At 37.8% G+C, this 21,660-nt stretch overlaps 2 protein-coding genes across 2 annotated transcripts in view; one reads left to right on the top strand and one right to left on the bottom strand.

Moving 5' to 3' along the window:
• LOC308220632 (dermatan-sulfate epimerase) overlaps window positions 1-21,660 on the top strand; it is a gene marked incomplete at its 5' end in the record, with an annotated part of 182,639 nt that overhangs the window by 14,309 nt on the left and 146,670 nt on the right. The gene's annotated exons all lie outside the window — the stretch shown is intronic.
• Window positions 6,890-13,652, bottom strand: COL10A1 (collagen type X alpha 1 chain; the record flags this gene model as incomplete). The annotated part of the gene is made up of 2 exons (XM_080616920.1): window positions 6,890-8,781; window positions 13,514-13,652. The coding sequence occupies 2 exons, from the start codon at window positions 13,650-13,652 to the stop codon at window positions 6,890-6,892; spliced, it is 2,031 nt and encodes a 676-aa protein (XP_080473046.1).

Raw genomic sequence — 21,660 nt, 5'->3', positions numbered from 1 at the left:
TGCAGAGCAAATACATTTTCAAGTACACTGTAGGCTACGCGGAGCTTTTAACTTTAAAGCTTACAAATAGTTGTACAGTAGACACGTGCTTATTCTGGAACAGAGCGTCTTTATCATGGCTATTTCTATTTCATTTAGCTGAAACTGTTTTGCTGTCTTTAATAATACTTGTGGTAGTTCACTGAATTTAGAGGAAAAACAATTTCTTGCTGTGATTGATACAGTAATGTGGGCATCCTCAAACTGTATTTTGATTCTATTCTTTGTGTTCTTGTAATCATAAATAAAATCATAAATGCATTGGGAAAAAAATTAAATTGCTAACTAATACTTGATAATTTTCTCTCTAGTTTTTATTAGAATTCGTCATATATTATTGACACAATACTGAGGAGATTATTATTTTGTTATAAACTTCCTAAAAATCGCAAAGGAATGTATTTTATTCTTTTCTTATAAACAGCCTTCCTCCACCCAAAGCCAACTTTATAATACTGTAATGCAAATTAGAGTTCAAGAACATCTTGGATACCCTTCAGCTAGAAATTATTTTCTAATAAGTTAAGTCTGTTCTTCAACAGACTTAGCTTCAGAGTTTCTATTAGGCATTAGGCATATAAATAGTAAGTTGATACTAATGGCTGACCATTTTATGTGTGCACACAGTTAATTGAAATTATTTTGAATTACTATGGGTTTTTTGGTAAAATGATTATATGCAGCTCAGTTGAGAATTCTCTATAATTTTGCTGACAGTATTTTCCAATAGAATTACCTTTGTTAATGCAGCATTCATTAGGCTTGGGTGTAGTCTGGACCTTCTTAAAACTTAACTTTTGTTCACCAGAGCTGTACTACTTGCTATATTCTTGTCAAATGTAATTGGTAAAATTGTCTCAGAGAGGTTCCAAACAAAAAAAGAAGTTGATGTCAGGATGCGTATTGTAAAAGACAGCATGATATTCCTAAAATGTTCTGTTTGTTGTTGGTACTGTGTTTTCATTGGAATTTAGAAAGTGATTGGTAGTTAAGAATTCCTCTAAGAACTCATTCATCCATGATATACCTTTATCCTTTATTTCCCACTGATATACCAGTCCTAATCAACTCTATTTATTTTATTATTTTTTTTTTAGCATTTTTGGTTTTTTTTTTTCAATTTGTGAAAGCTTTTTGCTTTAGAAGGTGTGGATCATGCAGCATTTTGCAAAAAGAATAATTTTTAAAAGTGCTCTTTGGAAATTTATGTCAAACAAAAGTCAAAGTCTGACTCTTGAACTCATAAATAATCCCTCGGTTTTATTTATATATGAGTGTCTGCTTGTGTGTACATTTGTACGTTTATTCATATACTTACCTATCAGGTACTTATTTGTATATGTAAGCATGGAATCTGCATATGAAATGTGTGATATGACTTAATCCTTTCTAGCTCCTGTCAGAATTGGTACCTATTTTAATATACCTCATTCACTGTTATAAAAGTCATGAGACAACATAACACAGCAGCGCGTATTTCACAACAGTGAAAATACAAGAATCATAGAATCATAGAATAGTTAGGGTGGGAAAGGACCTTAAGATCATCCAGTTCCAACCCCCTGCCATGGGCAGGGACACATCACACTAAACCATGTCACCCAAGCCGCTGTCCAACCCAGCCTTGAACACCAGCGGGGATGGAGGATTCACAACTTCCTTGGGCAACCCATTGCATTGCCTCACCACCCTTGCAGTAAAGGTCTTCCTCCTTATATCCAATCTAAACTTCCTCTATTTAAGTTTTAACCCATTACCTCTTGTCATATCACTACAGTCTCTAATGAAGAGTCCCTACCCAGCATCCCTATAGCCCCTCTTCAGATACTGGAAGGCTGCTATGAGGTCTCCACACAGCCTTCTCTTCTCCAGGCTGGAACAGCCCCAACTTTCTCAGCCTGTCTTCATACTGGAAATGCTCCAGTCCCCTGATCATCCTTGTGGCCCTCCTCTGGACTTGTTCCAACAGTTCCATGTCCTTTTTACATTGAGGACACCAGAACTGCGCGCAGTACTCCAAGTGAGGTCTCACAAGAGCAGAGTAGAGGGGCAGGATCACCTCCTTTGACCTGCTGGTCACACTCCTTTTGATGCAGCCCAGGATACGGTTGGCTTTCTGGGCTGTGAGCGCACGCTGAAGCTGGCTCATGTTCATTTTCTCATTGGCCAACACCCCCAAGTCCTTCTCCACAGGCTGCTCTGAATAACATAGTAACTGATAGGTATGAGTTATTTTTAATAAAGCCCTGTAAAATCAGAAGTGAAACAATGCTGACTGTATATACTACTTAAATATTTTAATACATGTTAGGGTCTATGCTCTGTCATGCATCACTTTGAAAGGCTTCACAGTGGTCTTATTTTCCTTTTAATAACATGGTCCAGTAGATGAAGTACTCAACAGGGAGTCAGAAGAACCAGAGGTAGTTTCTTCATGTATCATTTACTTCTGATATTTGTCTTGTACATCTTTTTCCTTCAGGGCCCTTTGTGAAATGGGAATAATGATACTAATTTTCTGTCACAAGTTTATGCCAAAGAGATTTTTTTTTCCAGTTACAAGCTTAACATAACTTCCTGAGGAAACTCCTAAACTTTGCTTCAGCCCAATCACCTTTCTTAGCTCAGAGCATGGCCTGGAAACCGCAGCCACTTGACTTTCCTCCATGCCCCCAGTATGTTATAGAGGGTTTAACCCTTCAGAGGAAAGCAGTGCTTATTAAGTTAGTGAAGGTAAAATTTCAAAAGCAAACTTAAGAGGTTGGTTGAAGAAACACAAAGTTCCCAAGTTGAAACACCATCTTAGTACTGCCATTGTCAGTGATGGAGCAGAACGACTGACCCTTTTATTTTTTGAAATCTGTGAAGTGTTTGCGGTTCACTTTGGTTTATTGTCAGTATGCCATTGTTTCTCTATGTGCTTTGCTTTTTCACATGATTTTTTTGATCATAATCGTGTCTGGTGGATTTTGCTTTTCATTGTCTTAGTTATGGTAATCGCCTTAGATAATTGCTCTATGATATTTTTTTTGGATGGCTCTTTCAGATAGGAATGATTGTTCTGACTCAGCTTAATGAAGGATATTAACCCACTCCTGTGCTTGTAAAGAAGTGAAGAAATGAGGCTTGTAGAGGGAAAGTAATAGAGTTCCAAAAGTCTTGCGTTATTCAAACCTTTCTTTGTGAAGAATAACTGAAACAAAATAAAGAGAATCTATTAAAAAGTACTATTAGGAAAGTATGATGTCTGATTGCAATAAATACAGATACTCATATTTGCATAATGGTCATTTCTTGTCAAATAATACCCGCAAGAATGCCCTTTGCAATTATCCAAGTTGAGAATTAAATTGAGAATCCTTTTTGTAAATTGTGAACTTATTACTGGAATATTATGCAGTTTTAAAGGAAACATCATGTGGCACTGTATTTTACACTAGATAAATATGTGGACAGAGATCCACAACATGTTACAGAAATAAAGTTTGATCTTCTCAGGAGTAATGGGGGCTTGAAGTACTGTATAATTATTTCCATATGAAGCATTTCAGATTTGGTGGGGTTTTGACAGAAAAGTAGTTTTTGTAGGAGGAACTTGCCTTATATAATTTCCTAAAGCATAATTCTGTAAAAAGTTATTCTCTTAAAGGCTTGTTTCTGTCTCTTACATTGCCTTTCCCTGACACTTCTCAAAACTATAGCATCTTTGGTTGCATAGTGAAAGTGATGTATTTGTAATATTTTCAATCAGTTCGTGAGATTATGTTTAATTTTGAAAGTAAATAGATCATGGCTACTATGGCAGAGGACTTCATAAATTGTTCTAAAAAGACTTGGTGGGATGTTTCCTCAGGATATGAGGAAAATATGAGAAATTTGTCACTGATCATCTTTTACAAAAAGAAAAATTATCTGAGAAAGAAAATGAAAGACTTAAAAAAAAATAAAGCCAAAAGACAAAATGCAAGTTATTAAAAAAACAAGGTTTATATGATTGATCAGTGTTCTCAAGTGTCATGTGATACAGAGGAAGTGTTACTCTGGGGAGGTAAAATTTAGATCTTTCTAAACTACTCTGTCCTGTACCCAAAAATGTATGTACATACACCCAAACATGGAGGGTTTTGATCACAACCTTATGGCATTACCATTTTGTGTTGGCAGAAGATAATGAATCTAGAGGTCTGTGATGCGTGTTATATCTTTTATATACAACTTTAAATACCACAAACAAAAAGAAAAGATGCTTTTGTGGCCAAAAAAAAATCAATCATCCGTAAATTCTGCAAAACATTCGAAGTAGTCAGTAATGAGAAATCTTTATTTGCTTAATTGTGAAAACTACAACAAAGATAGTAGCAAGTGTATGTGTTACACTTCTCTACTGGGCTTTCCAGCTGGATACAGAAGGGATTGAGCGCTCCATGTGTTTGGCCACCTTAAAGCTTCAGAAAATTCAGTAGTTCTTTGGAAGCGAGTTTTGTACCATTACAGGCTGTTAGTCTCATATTGGATTTTCTTACCTCTAATGCCCATGATATAGAAGAGATGTGGTTTCTGAAAGAGCTTTAGCTTTAGATAGGTTGCTGAGCTTCATGTGGAGAAAGCATTAAAAACCAAACTTAAAAATCTTACAGATTTTCTCAAGGTCCCCTCTAAATTGAGAATCCAAAGCTAAAATCAAGGTGTTAGTTGTGCCTGTGCCTCAGTTGTGTGTCATCTCTAGCTTTTCAGTGTTTAGAGTTGCTTTCTTAATGGCTTAATGTCTCGATAATTATGAAAAGCTTTCAAAAAGACAGGCATGAGGTACTAACCTGTAGACTAATTTGAAGTCCTATGTGCTCATTTAAGGAACACAAGCATTAAAGGACAAAACCTGATTCAAAGTGTATGGACATAGCAGCATGTTCTGTCTTTAAATACTGGAAAGTGCTGTTGAACTAATGCAAATGAATGCACAGGAAAACCTTTTTTAGTGCAAAAATGACATAATTCTTAGGAGATCTGCAATTAATATTTGGCCTAAACCAGGAAAGTAGAAAAGTGGGGACAATTCTGACTCAAGTATCCTGAGTTTTATTTTGGCTTTAAATTAAAAGTATCACAGGAGGATTGCTACTTATAAATAGTGGTACTATCCACTGTATTATTTCAATACAACCATTTTGTGTGCAGAGTTTATAATAGTACCAGTTTGCTTTTCTAGGTTTACTTGGCTGCTAAATTAAGCAGTTCTCACATACGCTCTCTCCTTAAGGGTTTGTTATTTTACTAAAGTATAGCCTAAACCACGGGCTTCCTCATCCAACAGCACTGAATAAGGTAAAAAAAAATCAGTTCTGTGAAGTTACTTTCCTGGTAGTTCTTTACAGTTTCCAAACCATTATATAGTTTTGCTAATGATGGATCAACTTAAGGGTGTCCTTGTTTTTTTTATTAATCCCAGTGTGTTATCAAGTACTTGGGAAATTGCTGATTTCAGATATACACAACATAACAAGCCTCAGGTTTTGTTTTTGTGAAGAAATGATAATATGACAAAACTTGTCAATATAGGCCTACCTACTTTTAGTGCAAGTGATTATAAACTTCTGGTTTTTAAAAAATGAAGCTTAATAGTTTAAAAGTTCATAAAGTTTTGATAGATATGATACTTTCAAAGTGCATGAGTGGCAGCTGTCATTGGAAGAAATGTGAGCTCAAACTATTATAATTTCATAATTTGTAAGCACTAATTTTACTAAGCTAGTTTACTTCATACCATAAACTTTTCATAGTTCCGTAACAGATTACTATGATGTCTAATGTTTCTAAGACATGTGAGTATGAGTAAGAGTGTGTATCTATGGTAAATATGATTATATCTACTGACTAATTACTGTCATCATCTGATAAATTTACCATCTAAGTAAAAGATATTCCCCAGATGATTGTGTTTAGATGAATGAACTGTTCAGGGAAAAGCAGCGGAAAGATTGTCTACAATTTTGGGGTGGCAGAGCCATTCCGATTTTGTGAGTGTCTGTAGGCTTGTGAGGATACAGTCTTAATGGCTGGATTTGATGTCAGTTTTTTTTATAGTACCCTGAATATTGTAGTTTTGCAGAATGTTAGGAGCTTAAAAGTATTGAACTAGTTTGTTGCTGCAGATTACAAAATGTACATTTACTAAAGCTAAGTGGATTTCCAGGCTCCAAATCTGATTGCTTTTTCATATCATGAAAGTCCTTGATCTTCAGTAAGTGGTAATAATTTGTAAATCTACATTTCTCCAAGGTAGTTATTCATAAGTAAGAGAAGTAGAACTAAATTAAAACTGTGACACAGTATGCACTGTATTAGAGTTGTTTTCTTGACTCCTGTTTGACAGGTTAAAGGTGATGCTGACAGGTAACAGAATGTTCCTGAAGTATATTATTGAGCTATTGTGATGACCGTGTTATATCTGGGGCTGTTTACTTTGAATAATACCTTAACTTAATTCAGGTATAGAGAAGGATGATATAGAGTTCTGGAATGACTACTTTATGTGTTACGAGAAGTGATAGAAATTTTGGTTTAATATTATTAGAAAAAGAGGCAAAAATGAGAGAAGCTGGTGCATTATATTAATTCATAAAATTTTAATGTTGCATTCAGTCAGACAATTGATCATTTTGAAACAAATTTCTTATGACAATTCTCTAAAAACATACAATATTATTAGGTTTGAACCACTCTCTTCCACCTTCTCATTCCCTCCTCCATTTCTGTTGAAAAATTGAAGTAGCATGACCTGCTGATGACACATCAGCGCACAGTTAAAAGGGTCTGAAGGAGCGAGTGTGAGGACAGTGTAAATGGGATGTTGTTAGATATGAGCAAATAGGAAACCTGAGAAAGAAGAATGAACGTAGTCAGAGGAATAGAGACCATTAGATTCTGCATTGGGCAGTTGGAGCCATACTTGATCGTTCTCCATGAGATCGATGACAGCACTGCCAGAAGCCTGGTCAAGATATCCTTTTGTGTACTCATCGTAGGTGTACATGAGTGGGGAACCATTTTTGTAGAGCGCAACCCAAACATTTGTTCCTTTTGCATGTACATGATAGGAGAAATAGTACAGTCCAGGAATCCTGCAGGTGAAGATTCCTGTTCTGGGGTCATAGTGCTGCTGCCTGTTGTACAAGATCTTATCAAATTTGATGGGGACTGTTGCCCCAGGGTAGGCTTTTGAGAGGATGACACTGAAAGCAGACACTGGCATCCCTGTAAGAGCTTGGTTTACTCCTTTCGTGAAGGACATTCCAGATATCTCCCGAGACTCTCCTGCTTTAACATAGCTTTCAGGTATCTGTGGGATTACAGCTTGGCCAGGGGGACCGGGAGGACCTGGGGGGCCTGGCAAGCCAGGCTCTCCAGTGTTGCCTTTAGGCCCAGGGGGACCAGGTGGTCCCATAGGTCCGCTTAAACCTTTTGTAGAAATACCTGCTGGGCCTGGCAGTCCCGGTGCTCCCGGCTCACCTTTTGCTCCAGGGGCTCCTGGCAGGCCAGGGGGGCCAATGGGGCCTCTGATCCCAGGTATTCCTGAAGGCCCCCTGGGGCCTGGCTCGCCATTGATCCCTGGCACTCCCTTAACTCCTTGCGGACCCATTGGACCAGGCAAGCCAGGAAGCCCAGCATGGCCAGTGTCACCTTTTGGACCTGGGAAACCTGGGTGTCCCTTAGGACCAGCAAGACCCTGCTCACCTGGGTATCCTGGTTTTCCCTCTAGTCCTGGTAGACCCCGTTCACCCTTTGCCCCTGGGAATCCCGGGGCACCTGCAGGACCCATGTCACCTTTGGGACCAGGAAGGCCATTCTCACCAGGCAAGCCTTTGAGTCCTTGAGGGCCCATGTTCCCTGGTGGCCCAACAAGCCCTGGTTCTCCTGGCACACCAGCTTGGCCTCGGTCTCCTTTAGGGCCTGGAAGGCCAGGAGGACCTTCAGGCCCTCTGTGTCCCTTCATCCCTGGCAATCCTGGCTTTCCAAATCCTGGAAGGCCGGGGGATCCAGGCAAGCCTGCGGGTCCAGGGTGTCCCTTGGCTCCGGGGATGCCAGCTGCTCCTGGTGGTCCCATTGGCCCAGGTTTGCCAATGCCAACTTCTCCAGGTTCTCCTGGGGGACCCTGAGGACCTGGGATTCCAGCCGCTCCAGGTGCACCAGGTAAACCTCTGTCACCTTTCATACCTGGCTGACCTGGAAGACCATTCTCACCAGGCTTCCCTACCCCAGCAGGACCAGGAAGGCCCCGGGGTCCCTGTGGGCCTGGAAGACCCCTGTTACCTGGGCGGCCTGGAATGCCAAAGCCATTCTCTCCCTTTTGTCCATTTATACCAGGGATACCTGGCTCTCCCTTCTCACCGCGGAGGCCCCTTGGCCCCTGAGCTCCTGGAGGTCCTTGTGGGCCTGGCTTGCCAGGAACAGACAGTCCTGAGGGGCCTGGAGTGCCAGGAGGTCCTTGTGGCCCTCTTGGTCCTGGGAGCCCAACAGGTCCAGCTTCCCCTTTCTCACCATTCAGTCCTCTTTCTCCTGGCTTTCCTGGCAGACCTGGCACGCCAGGCTTCCCAACCGCGGAGAATCCAGGTGGTCCTGGGGGACCAGGGGGCCCTTGGGGACCAGGACTTCCAAAGCCTGGCTTTCCTGCAGGACCTGGTTGTCCTCTTGGTCCAATAGGGCCTGGGGGACCAGGGGGTCCTTGTTCACCCCTTACCTGCACACCTGTGAGAAAGAGGAAACCAGGTCAGCCAGGGCAGCTATAACGATGTGCAGACTTGTAGCACGGTGGAGAAATATGTGAAGTGCTAACTTAAACCTCATAGAACTCAAGTTTCTAATATTGCTTGATCACTGAGAATCTGATGTTAGAGAAAGCTTCCCGTGCAGGTTTAGCTGCTTTCATGTTACATTTAAGTAGTGAGGTTTTTGTTGTCATCATTCCCCACCTCTCTTTCCAAATATGGGCCATGGTTGATTTTTTTTTTTTTTTTGGTAACATATGAATCTTGTATTTTTAAATACTGTCTGAAAGATTTTTATTTGTCATGAAAATTTCACACTGAGGCAAGGTCACAACTGCTAATTTACTGCACTCAGAATTCTGGCATTGTTTTGTTCTGTTAATAATACTTAATTTTATTAGTTATCAAAACAGCAGGTGGAGCCACTTAACCAAATGTTACAAATAAAGGAATAAACAAGCTCACTGCTTAGTTTTCTGTGCTCTTTGGGCGAGCTTGCAGCCTCATGTTGGAATTAGGATGCTTACTTGTGGGACATTACAGACAAGTTTAACATGGATATGGTTACTTCAGTAGTTTCCAGCAGTTAACAGCATTATAGAGCGAAATGCCATGCCTATGATGAACATTAATTTAAGAAGTAATTTTAAAATTAAGAACTGAAGGATACAGGAAGAGGATTCTGTCTTTTATAGTGGCAATATATTCTATTTATCAATTTTTTTTGAATAAACATCAATTGAGCAACAACTGGATCAGCTAACATTTGCATTTTAGTCTCTTACAAAAAGAAAGGAGCGTTTGTGTGTATATGTGAAAGTTTGTTCAATTGCTATTCTCTGTCTCAGATAATAAATTGCTTTTCCAATCTGTGGCTAGTCTTGATGAACTAAAAATGAGAAACTGTTCTTATACATATTGTATTTTAAAAAATAATGAAGATGTGTATATGAAATACATTTGATTGTGGTTTGATATTGAATCTCTGAGGTTGCCTTCTTCCTAGATTGCCAGGGAAATTGTTCTTAGCTACCAAGTATAGACAACACATTTTCTTTTTTGCTGATGCATAAAACCCCACAAATGCATATTGCCTTATTTTCATACTTTTCTATCTCGTTCTCCTTAAGACAATGAAAAGGAAGATAGTTGTTAAAATCCTACACATAGAAAGAAAGCAAAAGTGATTTATTGACAAACAGAAAATGCAAACATATCTCCTCCTCAGCTGCAAAGAGATTGTAGAATCTGTGAATACCAGTGGCAAGTCCGGTGCAGTGTTTGGTATCTTACTAATATTGTTCGATTTCTTAGTGCTGACCTCCCAGGTTCAAGCGGGTGCAGTGGCAAGTTGGTTTCCTTGTTATATAGGAGGTGACTTAATATGTGGCAAATTTTAAAACTACATCACATATGTCAGAATTAACATGTACCCTGTAGCAGAAGTGGCATGTAAATGTTTTTTACACAATTTTTCTCTTTGCCATCATAAGAGAGTTGCCATCACAGAAAACAGCTTGTGCTGGGGGACTCTGAATTTATTTCATAGCTTCTATCTATGGATAGAACTTCAAAAACTGTCTATTAGCATCAGAGAACTCAGGCAGGTCAGATCAAAGTTTCAATACAAATACCTAAACAGGTTCCTGAGCTAATGCTGTTTCAGTTGTAAAGCATTAGGGTAAAAATACAAATATGGGTTTATGTCAACTGCATCGGATCCAAAACAAAGCATGTATGTGGGTACCTGTTGTTGGCAAATTTCTTCAGAATTTAGCTTCAAAGTGGTTCTCTTTCTTCCTTTTTACCATGTTTTAGATGCAACTTAATGTCAGTCCTAGCTTCACAAAGTGGTGAGTGCTGCCTTTTTTGTATAAGATGCTAAAACCTTTGTCAGTATTCATGTTAAAAGAGATTTTTCTGTGAGGAGCTATATTGTTTCAAAGCTATGCTGCTTTTAGATTAAAATGTCTGGTAACTGTGCTGTCTAGAGACAATGGTAAGTCATCTGAGAAGGGACAGCTGAATACATTAATGTAGTAGGATTTTTAACAGGAAAACTGAAGTAGTGGTTGGCTACTCTTCTGTATTTTTTGGCACTTATCTTGATGCAAAATTGGTTTATGTTCTCTGGGTGCAGTCAAACCTTATTTATGTATTAAATGCGAAGACTTTAACGTAGCCTATAATAACACCTTCTTTAAGCACTGCTGAACAGACAGATTTAATTCAATGATTATTCTCAACTGGGACTTTTCAGAGATTTCAAGCCAAGGAGCTACTGGTTTAAAAATTATATCCTGGTAATTTAAACAAAAAAAATTATAAAAGTAAATGCATTCAGAAAGGAAAGTATATTCTGACTGGATAGCTATCAAGAACAAGAGTTTGTTGGGGGTTTTTTAACTGTTAATTTCACCAAATTAAATGAAGCTTTAATAGGTTTTGATTGCCAACAGAAATTGTATGATCTATTACATGTTGTCCTGAGTCACCAGTCTGGGCCTAGAATGAAATTTCAGTTCCAGGCTGCTTTTTGACAAAGCTGTACAAAACGAAAAAAGAATTTAATGGTAACTAAATCTCTAGAAGCCAGTGTTTGGTGGCCAGGTAAGAAAAGTAAGCTATGATGAAAAGCTTGCCATATGATGCTTGCATGTAGAAGAACTCACTAGACCATAGTTAGATGAATTTGGTTCTGTAGCCTCCTATTTTATTCTTCTGTGATCATCCCAGATTTGAAATGGTGATCTCTTAACAGTCTCTTTAAAGAGATCTCTTAAAGATCTCTTTAAACTCTTCTAAAAACTCCCAATCGGATTTTCCAGATCAATAGTTTATTTTTGAGACTGGAGAATAGCAGTGGTTTTCCAGTTCTCCATTTTAATATTTATTCCCCAAATGAAAATTATCAAGCAATTTTAAATTACTGGACTCCCACATCAGTAAAACTGTAGGCTGTGCCTGCTTTTGAGGTCTGCAGTTTTCACATGTAGATCTAATACTTCTCAGTTATAAATAATATCAATATGTAAATTATTCTGAATAAAGTCATGGAAAAACACCACAAAAAGTTAATGAGGGGAGAGAGAGGAAATGCAACTTTAAGTCAGTGGGAATTACAGATAGAAAATCCGTAGAATAGCTGTTTATGTATGTGTACCTAAATTTGATCTGAGAGTCCTTATGCTGAAGGCAATGGATGAAACTGAGTATTTTGGTACAGCCCAGAAGAACATTTTGGGGTTAAGTTTTGCAGCCGTAATGCCTTCACTTGGTTCTTACAGCAGAGTGTTCTTAGAGCATGTGTGCTGGAGCTGATTGGGCTGAGACCAGGGCTGGGACTTTGGACCCAATGTGTGCTGCTCATGAGCATCTAGTCCTTAGGATCAAGCTAGAGCTGTTCTGAATAAAAAACTAAATGAAGGTAGTGTGGATGCAATGTCCTGAGTAGCAACTGGTCTGCTCTCCAGATCTGCTTCTGTTGTGCTACCCTATTTTCTAATGCAGATATAGCCTAAAATACCCTTTTTCTGGTGAACAGAAGCTTATTTGGAAATGCTATTTTCCAAGTCCCTCATTCAGTTTCCTCATTTCTGCCCAGGTATGTTTATTACATCCAAAAGTAGGTGGGATGCAGCAAAAGTGAAAGCTATTCTGAATAGCGTGTTGATGTCTGAAAGAAAATAATGTTGTTTTTGGTTGGAAGAGTGGAATGTTTACAAGGAAGATTCAGTTCTCTTAATTTCAGCTATAATAATTATGAATTGAGACTCCTGATCATACTCTGGGGGACAATTCATGAAATAAAACCAGTACCTAGGAAGTCAGAAGTTTTGATTTCAAGTTTAAAAATGTATGTTGGCCTAAGCATGGGAAAATTAAACAGAACTCAAACACTAAGTATAGCCACCCATTTAACTTATAAGGACAGAGAAAATAACCAAAAATAAGATGTCACAATGCATCGCAATTATAAATTGCCCATACAATCTGCCATACGACTGATTAATGAAATGAAGAGAACTTTTTATAATAAAGCTAGAAGTGTTATATTACTACAAGATTAGTCGGATAGTTAAAGTATAAGCTTAAATAAGTCATGAAAAAACTATGTAGAGGTTTATGACACATTTTTGTGACTATATATCAACTTATTTTGCCTTTCTAGACTTTAAACAGGTCTTCATTTGGCCATTTGTATTGGATGTATGTTTACATTCACACTGACAGTCTGTTTTGAGTAGAGATGACATGACAGAACATGTGAAAGTTCTTTCTGAATGCTGTAGGTGACAGATCTATTGTTAGAAATCTGTGTTGAATCAAGAAATTTGATAATTGTTGTACATAATTATGTACACAACCATGTTGTATTATTCCCACCACTGAGGATAAGATCTGTAGCTGTGACTTCTGTATATGCCTTTAATGATTATTGTGTAAAAAAACAAAGCAAAGCAAAACTAAAAAAAATCTGACGTGTGCATCATTATCAATAAGAGGCAACTGCCAGAGCAACTTCCACTTCCTTTTGCAGTGATGAAATTATTTTAATAAACCTAAACTGTTAGTAAAAGTTGAATATGAAGAGTGTAAACAATGAGCTTTTGTTCAACTGATTGTTTAAACAATCAGCTTTTTGATTTTAGTGTTTTGACCCACTAGAAGTAATTGTGTTAGTTTATTATCAAAAAAACCAGTAAACTTACCTTGACTTTTTACATTGAATGGTAGAAAATGTGGCCCCTTGATGCTGGATTGTTTCTGGTATCGCTCAGAAAAATATCCATCGCTACCATGGACAACGTTCAGACAAAACAGCAGCAGTAAGGATATTTGTAGATGCATGTTTCCAACTCCGCTCTGTTAGAAAGGGGAGAAAAAGGTTGTTATAAAGAAAAGCTGTTCAGTTCTGTTGTGCATGAATAAAAAGTTTTCTTAAAGTATTTGTATTAAAAGTAATGTTATTTTGTGCTTACTTCTCCTGCTTTCACTAGTTGTGAAAAATCCTCTAAGAAAAAGGGAAACAGTATTGCTATCACTCTGAACAATAGAACTCTTGTATAGATAGCTTAGAGGCAATAGTCTCACTCTTAGGAAAATAATAATTTTAAATAGATGCCAGCCTATTAGAAACCACTGTTTTCAGAAACACTGATTATTTCCCTAGTTACTCAGGGCTCCAAAAGTAAATTCAGGAGTTGCATAAATCAGAATTACTGAAATGAAGGAAAGTTTTTCAGTGGAAATACATAGACCTTCTACCATGACTTTATTGCCTTTGTCTATTAGCAAATGAAGCACGAAGTCCTTGCTCTTTCAGCATCAGTGGCAAAAATCTCACATCACCTGCTTGAAAACTGGCTTTTATCTGCAGCCTTTCAAATAGCTGCAGTGGCACTAAGGATGCTGACACTGGCCCTTAAATATCAACCCCCTTCCTTCCCCAGGTAGACAACATGTATCCTGCAGAAGTTATCTTCAAAGCTAAATAGAATGAAATGAAATCATAACATACCAAAGTGTTGTGGAGCTCCAGTGGAGAGTGGTAAAACAGTGAATCCTCTTCTGTTGAGGAGTCCTTCTGCCACTGGTGAGTGAGCAGAAGTTGATGACTTCAAGTGTCACCCTTGAGCTTTTATACAATTTTTCCCCTATTTGGGTGACTGTTGGGCATAAGCTCCTCCCCAGAAATCGGTAAGCAGTAATTACCTGTGTGCATATGTGATTTTTAGGGGTGGGGGAAGCTATTTTGGGCAGTCATCCTAGATCCTATTACATTTTTGTTGTTGTTGTTTTTTCCTTCTTCCCTTGGATTTCTTATTGTTGAAATTGTATTACTCATAGCTTGTATTTTCTAAAATTCTACAGCCCCTCTGTTTCTAGAACTGAGAAAGGTAACTTTGGAAAAAATCATGAACTTGTAAGTAAGGATGGTAATTCTAAGTGCTTCATTTGGTTTTATTTCTCTGTAAATGTTTTAAGAAAAGAAGTATACCTTTTGAACGTTGGTGAGCTGTTACTTTCAGGAATAACCTCACTAAAGTTCATTGGGATATGAGTGGAGAACTTAAAATCAACTAAGATGTTAATAAGGAAGCTATGTGAGAACCTGAAGATTACTTTTAAGCAGTTATTATTTTAGGAGATTTTCATCTTCACATTATATTCCTAGACTTCTGTTTCGATGCTGGAGGAGCAGTACTACATATATTTTGTATTCTGCACATAATGTTTCTGTATTATGAATTCTTGAAATGCAGTCTTGTCTTACACAATGAAAACATCCTTGTCTCTAGTTACAATAAATGTGTTGAAATCATACTGTTTAAATTTGAAAGTGTGATACAAGCTGATGTTTCGGGCTGAAGGAGCTTTTTTGAGCTTTTCTGGAGGTTTGTTCAATCAAATGCAGTTGTTGCTGTACTTTTCCTATTTAACAGTTTCAGTTTAAATTTGAACTACTGCCGTTTTAGTGTTGGTGGATCAAGCTTGATCACAGCTTATCTTTTTTTTTTTTTCCAGATTATAAACAAGTTTTAGCCATTAAGAAAGTCTGTTAAGCCATTCTTGCTTAATAGACTGTATCAACACATTGTAATTTCTTTTTTGAATAAATAATGGAATCTTAGAGTGTTTCAGCATCACTTTGATTAATGTTCAGGACTAAATAAGCAGTAACTGTCAGTCCTTGAATTGTTTCGGACTCTGAAACATAAGATCAAAGGGCGAAATAAGAGAGAAGAAACAAACCTTTCTCTTTTATGATGAAACTGTAGAACTAAATATAACTTTACTTTTATGAAAAAATCACAGCAAAAATACCTCCATATAAATCATCTGTTCATTAAAACTTTGCCAGTTTCAGACTCCTCTGACATTGTTATATGGTATTCAGTCTTCTAGGAATTAGATTTTTTTGATGTATTTGAAATTCTTTATTTCCCTAGCACCAAAGACTAGTGGAAAACAAAGATGAATGATGTGTGTTGTTACTAAAGAAAGATGAGCATGTGCTACAAGTTACTGTCCTGATGAAGTGAGCAGGTATTTATTTTCCAAATTAATTTATACCAGTTGTGGAAGCTGTCTTGGAAGCCTTTTGGTGAAGTACAAGCAATATCTATGCAGAGGAATGTGTATGCACCCATATCCTAATGCCAACTGTAGAAATACTGTAATTAGGCAAGAGTACTAGTGTGTTATGTTATAGGAATACTAATAAATAACATGCATTACTGTGAGTTCCGACCAGAAGACAGGGCTGGTGGCCCTCAGTTGCATGGCTGTCCTGTGGAATGACAGGTTAATGTGGGCTGAATTTTACCTGCTTTGTGTCTTTGTTTAGTTCCACACTCTTCAACTTTTTTGGCTTTTATGTATTATGGCAAATATCCTAGAACACAAGTTACTGTACTGAAAGAGACCAATGGACCATCAAGTCTATTCTGCTTACAATTGTGCTAATACCTTTGCTTACTAGAGGGCTGTATTAATGTTGCGACTTTGACTGCTACAGTAATTTATTTAATGTATTGTTGAACAGTTCTTCTTAGTCATCCTCTAAACAACACTATGCTCCGTTTTTGTTAATAAACCTTTTCTGCTGCAGGGGTCTTCAGACTGAAACCTGCTTTCTCCATTAAGCATGCAGGCCCAATTTGGGCAGTGGTTTTCAGAGAATGTTTGCATGGCTGAGCTGGCATTTCTACTCTCCCTATGTGCATTCAGTTCTTTTTAATCTTTTGGAGAAGGAGGATTTGTCCTTAACTTGTTTGTGTGACTTCGCAAGGTGCTTCGTTTGAAAATTAGTCTCTAAATTCAAAAGAGAATCCAGTCATCCGCATTTGACAGAGGCAGCAAGTCTGTGGGCATAGAGTTTATTTCCTCTTTGAAGAAATGCAACTGCAGCCCATTTTATTGGTTCACATAAATCCAAAAATAGCTTTTGATTTTAAAACATTTAAATACACAGCCCTCAGTGGGAAGTGTGGTTGTTGCTGATTTGATAGTATTTGGTTAAGAAAGTTAAGAACAGCAGGCAACAGGTTTATACACGCACAGTTTCATGCTAATTTCTAGCCTAACTCATAAATACACTCAAAGCAGGCACACTTAGGTTACAAAAGCATCAATAATGTACACTGGTATTTGCCCAGGAGCCTCACTTCCTGCCTTGCCTCCTTCTGGGCAGGAAGATGAATAATCTCTGTATGTCTGCATAAATAGGGATGATTGTGGGGTCAAAAGGTATATACAGGCAAACCTGTTGTCCCTGTGTTTAACATAGGCTCCACCCTATTGTGCTATCTACTGCTACTTCTTTGGTTTGAGGTTTTGTTTTTTGTGGGTGTGGGAAATTGAGGTAGAATTGGTGTTCACTGCTTTTGTGTGTTTTCCCTGTTGCTGTGGACATTTCCTATTGGCAGAGTGCTAACACATATTTAGCTCTAAGCATGCATATGAAAGGTAGGCTTTGGTATATACTTGCACATGCAAAAATACATGCAGTAGACACACTTGTGTATATCTATTTACAGTAACAGCACATGTTAAACAAGAAAGGTTATTTGCATACCTGTTTTCAAAGTATAAACATTCAGATATTTTTGGGTTTTAGTTATGCATTTAGAAGGTTGTCTTTGCTTACAAGTGAAGGTGTCTTTGCTCCCTGCTGCTCCCCCAGTCCCACTACTGTAATAACATTTGATCTCTTTCACTACTCCAGAACTTACTTTTTAGTTATGTATTGGCTGCTTCTTCTCATGTTAAGGTAGCCATGGTAGGTGTTATGGCAATGTAATAGCTTAAGTCCTATGCTTAACTGCAATAAAAAGACTCAAAATAGCGTTTTTCTGGACTATGTGAAGTAAGTACTGGAATCACAGAGTTTTGAATGTCATTTGCAACCGTCTGCAGTTTCGTCATATTTGCTGACTGAATGTTCAGCTTGTTGGATGTTGTTAGAAAGCATGCACTCGCACATGCTTTCCAAACCCCCTATTGCTTCAGTGTCTTACTACCACAGTCAGTGAAAACACATATATAAGTAATACTGAGGCGACACCATTTTTTGGGAAATGGGAACTGACTTTCTCCAAATCCTGCAAGTTACTCACAAAGTGACTTGAGTAAGTCCCACAATAAGCAACTACTTACAAGGGAGAAATGTGGAACATCTTAATTAAGCATAAATTGTAATAAAACAAGCAACCACTCCTTGTCACACACCCCATACCCATCTTTACCCTCAAAAAAAAAAAAAAAAAAACCAGAAAAGAAAGAGGAGAAGCAAAAATCAGAGTAAGGTTGGGCTAGGTCCTTGCAGTAATTGGGAACTGGCTATGTATTTTCCTGATGCTGAGGATTTTCAGTGTGAATGTGCATATATTTATTGTTTTGACATTGTGATCTTGATTTTTGCATCATCTAAGCACTTAGATGTGCTTAGTTGCATATAACTGTGGATTCTTTGAAAGCATTAATTCACAGCTTTAACTTGGAATTTGTCTTACTTTTAATAATTTTTAGTCTTAATCCTGGTTGGTTTGTTTTTTTTTTTCTTTCTTATAATTATTATTTATGTTAAACTACAGTACCTAAGAAACCTGGGAGATTAGCTTGTAGCACCATCTCTGGTGAAGAAATTCTCCAGTCTCCACTATTATGTTCTCAAAGAAAAGTGCTTAGTAATGTCTAAGAGGAGTTTGAAAGCCTACCATGAAATTAAAGGAGTAATTTTGTTTCCTATTTTGCAATGCACTTTATGACACTCTGGAAACTCCTAAATCATCTCAACTCCATGGTTTAAGACTGTTCTCTCTTCCTTTCCGTCACACAATGGTGAAGTGTTTGCACACTCCTATGATAGCAACAAGGTAAACCCTCAATAGGAGTGCAGAAGAACAAAGTGTTCCACTGTACCTTAATGGGGAAAACTAATACAGAGGGGTTTTAGCTTCTTGCTGCTCACAATCAAACGAACCCAAAGAAACAGGAAGTGGGAAAATTTGTGAATTCAGTAGCTGTGTGAAAGCTGTTTGATTTGGTTTGACTTTTTTTGTTTGGTTGGTTTTGTTGTTGTTACTTCTGTAATTATTGTTGCTTTGTATTTATATGGAGGGTGTTTTCCTTTTCCATGCTACCACTTGAACTGCATGGGACTAGAAAATATCTTGGTGAGGAAAATATTTACCTTGCTAATTGCAAAATAAATAATTTACATTGGTTTTGAGTTTCAGAATGTATGTTGTACTTAGTAATTCATAGAGGCTTGTTGAGGTAATCTGCAGGGCTGTGCAGTCCTATCTGTATTCATATTTTGAGACACGATAAAAATTCTCTCTTTGAAACAAACAAAACAAAAGAATCTGTGTTACTACTACACACCTGTACTAGTCTTTTTATAGATTTAAAGTCCTTATTCTTTTAACAGTTGTAATTGTGGTTGAATAAATGTCCTGCTTTCAAGTAGTAATGGAAAGATGGTCTGTATTTATTCTGGCACAGCAGAACTGACTGCTGACCAGTTTGTTCTGTTCAGCTCAGGTTGTTGATCTTCTTGATCACAAGAGCTCTAGTATAGCAGTATACTTAAATAGATGACACCCAGTTAAATATTTATACTTGTATTCTAACTGAGTTGACTTGCAGAGACACTGAATAATCATGCTGAAACCTCAGGAAAATATGTATCCCACCTAGGCTATAGAGAAAGCTTTGAGACTGACCTGAATTTCTGATTATACACTGATTATTCCTCAGAGTCAGGTAGTATTGTTGATAAGTGCCTTCTGACAGCACTGTGTTGTTTGTGGCCTGATTTCATTATGCTCGTGTAATGATAAGGTACTCTTCACCCGTCTTAGAGAATTTATAATACTAGAGTATAAAAAAATACCAAACAGAAGTACTGGTGTTAGGAAAGATGTTTTCCAGTGCCTTGGGTATGCTGCTGGGATGACCTTATTCCTCCCTCACTTTTATTTGTCCCTCCCTTGTAAAAACAACAAATACTGTTCAAATGCATGCATTAATTTGCAACTCAGATACGTGGCTTTGAATGAAAACTGCTTAGTTTTCAAAATCCTGAAAACACAAAGCTGTTTTTATATATTGATACTAATGCTTTCCCCCACAAATGCGTTTCTGATTAAGTCGTGTAAATATTTGTACATTTAAAGTTTGGATTGTCACTAGATCTGTTTAAAAGTGTAAACATGCAGGTGATGGCAGGACTTTGCATCCTCTTGATGGAGGGGAGGAGTAGAAGTATCCAGTCAACTTTGTGCACAATTTAGGACAAAAAAAAAAAAAGAAAAGGACCTGACCACTGAATAGCCTAAGCAAATATGAAAATATGTAAATTTGAGTTTGGATTTTGACAAGGAGGTTCAACAAAACTGTTTCTAGAGTGGCTTAAGCATACCCAGGTAAATAGTTTTCCAGCTCGTTCTAGCTGGAGATGCTAATTTTCAGCTTTCTGCCTGATGTTGGCTGCACTCTGTTGTGTCAGTACAATGGTTTATGAAGCTTTTCTGTAAGCTGAATTAGCAAGAATTTGATTTGGACTAAAATGCAGTCAGGCTTTCCTGGGAATGATGGAAAGAGGGAGACTTGTTTTCAATAGGTCCAGATAATTTCACAGGATCTGTTAAATGATTTTTAAACACCTGAAATATATAATTGGTGTTTAAAGTTTACTGCAAGTGTTCTTTCTTTTTTAGTAAGTTCCTGATGTTCTTGTTTGAAAACCTGATATGGAACAGTAAAAAGAGCATTCGCATAAATGTATAACAATGCTAAATAGTAGTATTTTCCTGAGAAGGAGTAGGGATGAGTATCTTAATGCTTTCTTTAATTCATGCTCTATTTTTCTCTGATTTTTATTAGATTATTTAGTAGCATTTTCTGCCTCTCTGCCTGCTGGACTTTGAGGTTCCTTGTCAGACTCCCCTGGACCATAGTAAGTAAAGTAGAAGTCATGTTAAAAGAAGGGTGGGAACCACTCCTACTTTCCCAAAGGTGAAAAAGTTCAAGCAGCTTCCTAAGATATCCCATAATTAAGGGAATCTTCCAAATGGTTGGTGAAAAATAGGTGTAACAGCTACTTTTTCTAGTGTACCTACTGGAGCAGGTAGTCAGCCTGATGAATCGTCTCATTCATTGACCTTAGAACCTGCTGTGGCTTGGACAGTTGGCACAGTTGTTTTTAAACTGCAGTGTTTAAAAACAGGTGCCAAAGGTGTATGTGTTGGGGAAATACAGACTTTAAATAAAAGTTGTCTGAGTTCACTTTAAAAATGAGGGATTTGTTTGGCTTCTTTAAGTCTAGCATTTTAGATACTGCTGTTTTCATTTATTGAAACTTTAAAAGTTCTGTTGGTGGATATGCATATGGGTGGATATGCGTGTGGTGAGTGCACATCTTATGAGTGGCTGAGGGAACTGAACTTGTTTACCCTGGAGAAAAAGAGGCTGAGGGGGGACCTTATCACTCACTGCAGCTAGCTGAAAGGAGGTTGCAGCCAGATGGATGTTGGTCTCTTCTTCTACATAACAAGTAACATAACAAAAGAAAACAGCTCCAAGTTGCACCAGGCAAGGTTTAGATTGAATATTGGGAAAATACTCTTCACCAAAAGGGTTGTCAAACACTGGAACAGGCTGCCCAGGGAAGAGGTGGAGTCACCATCGCTGGAGGTATTTAAAAGACATGTAGACATGGTGCTTAGGGACATGGTTTAGTGGTGGACCTGACAGCACTAGGTTAATGATTGAACTCAATCTTAAATGTCTTTTCCAACCTGAATGATTCTGTGATTCTATATAAACTTTCTGTACTCTCTCCCTTATG

This window comes from Psittacula echo, assembly GCF_963264785.1.
Source record: "Psittacula echo genome assembly, chromosome: 4".
In the NCBI taxonomy this organism is placed as follows: domain Eukaryota; kingdom Metazoa; phylum Chordata; class Aves; order Psittaciformes; family Psittacidae; genus Psittacula; species Psittacula echo.
This window is presented reverse-complemented; position numbering and strand designations above follow the sequence as displayed.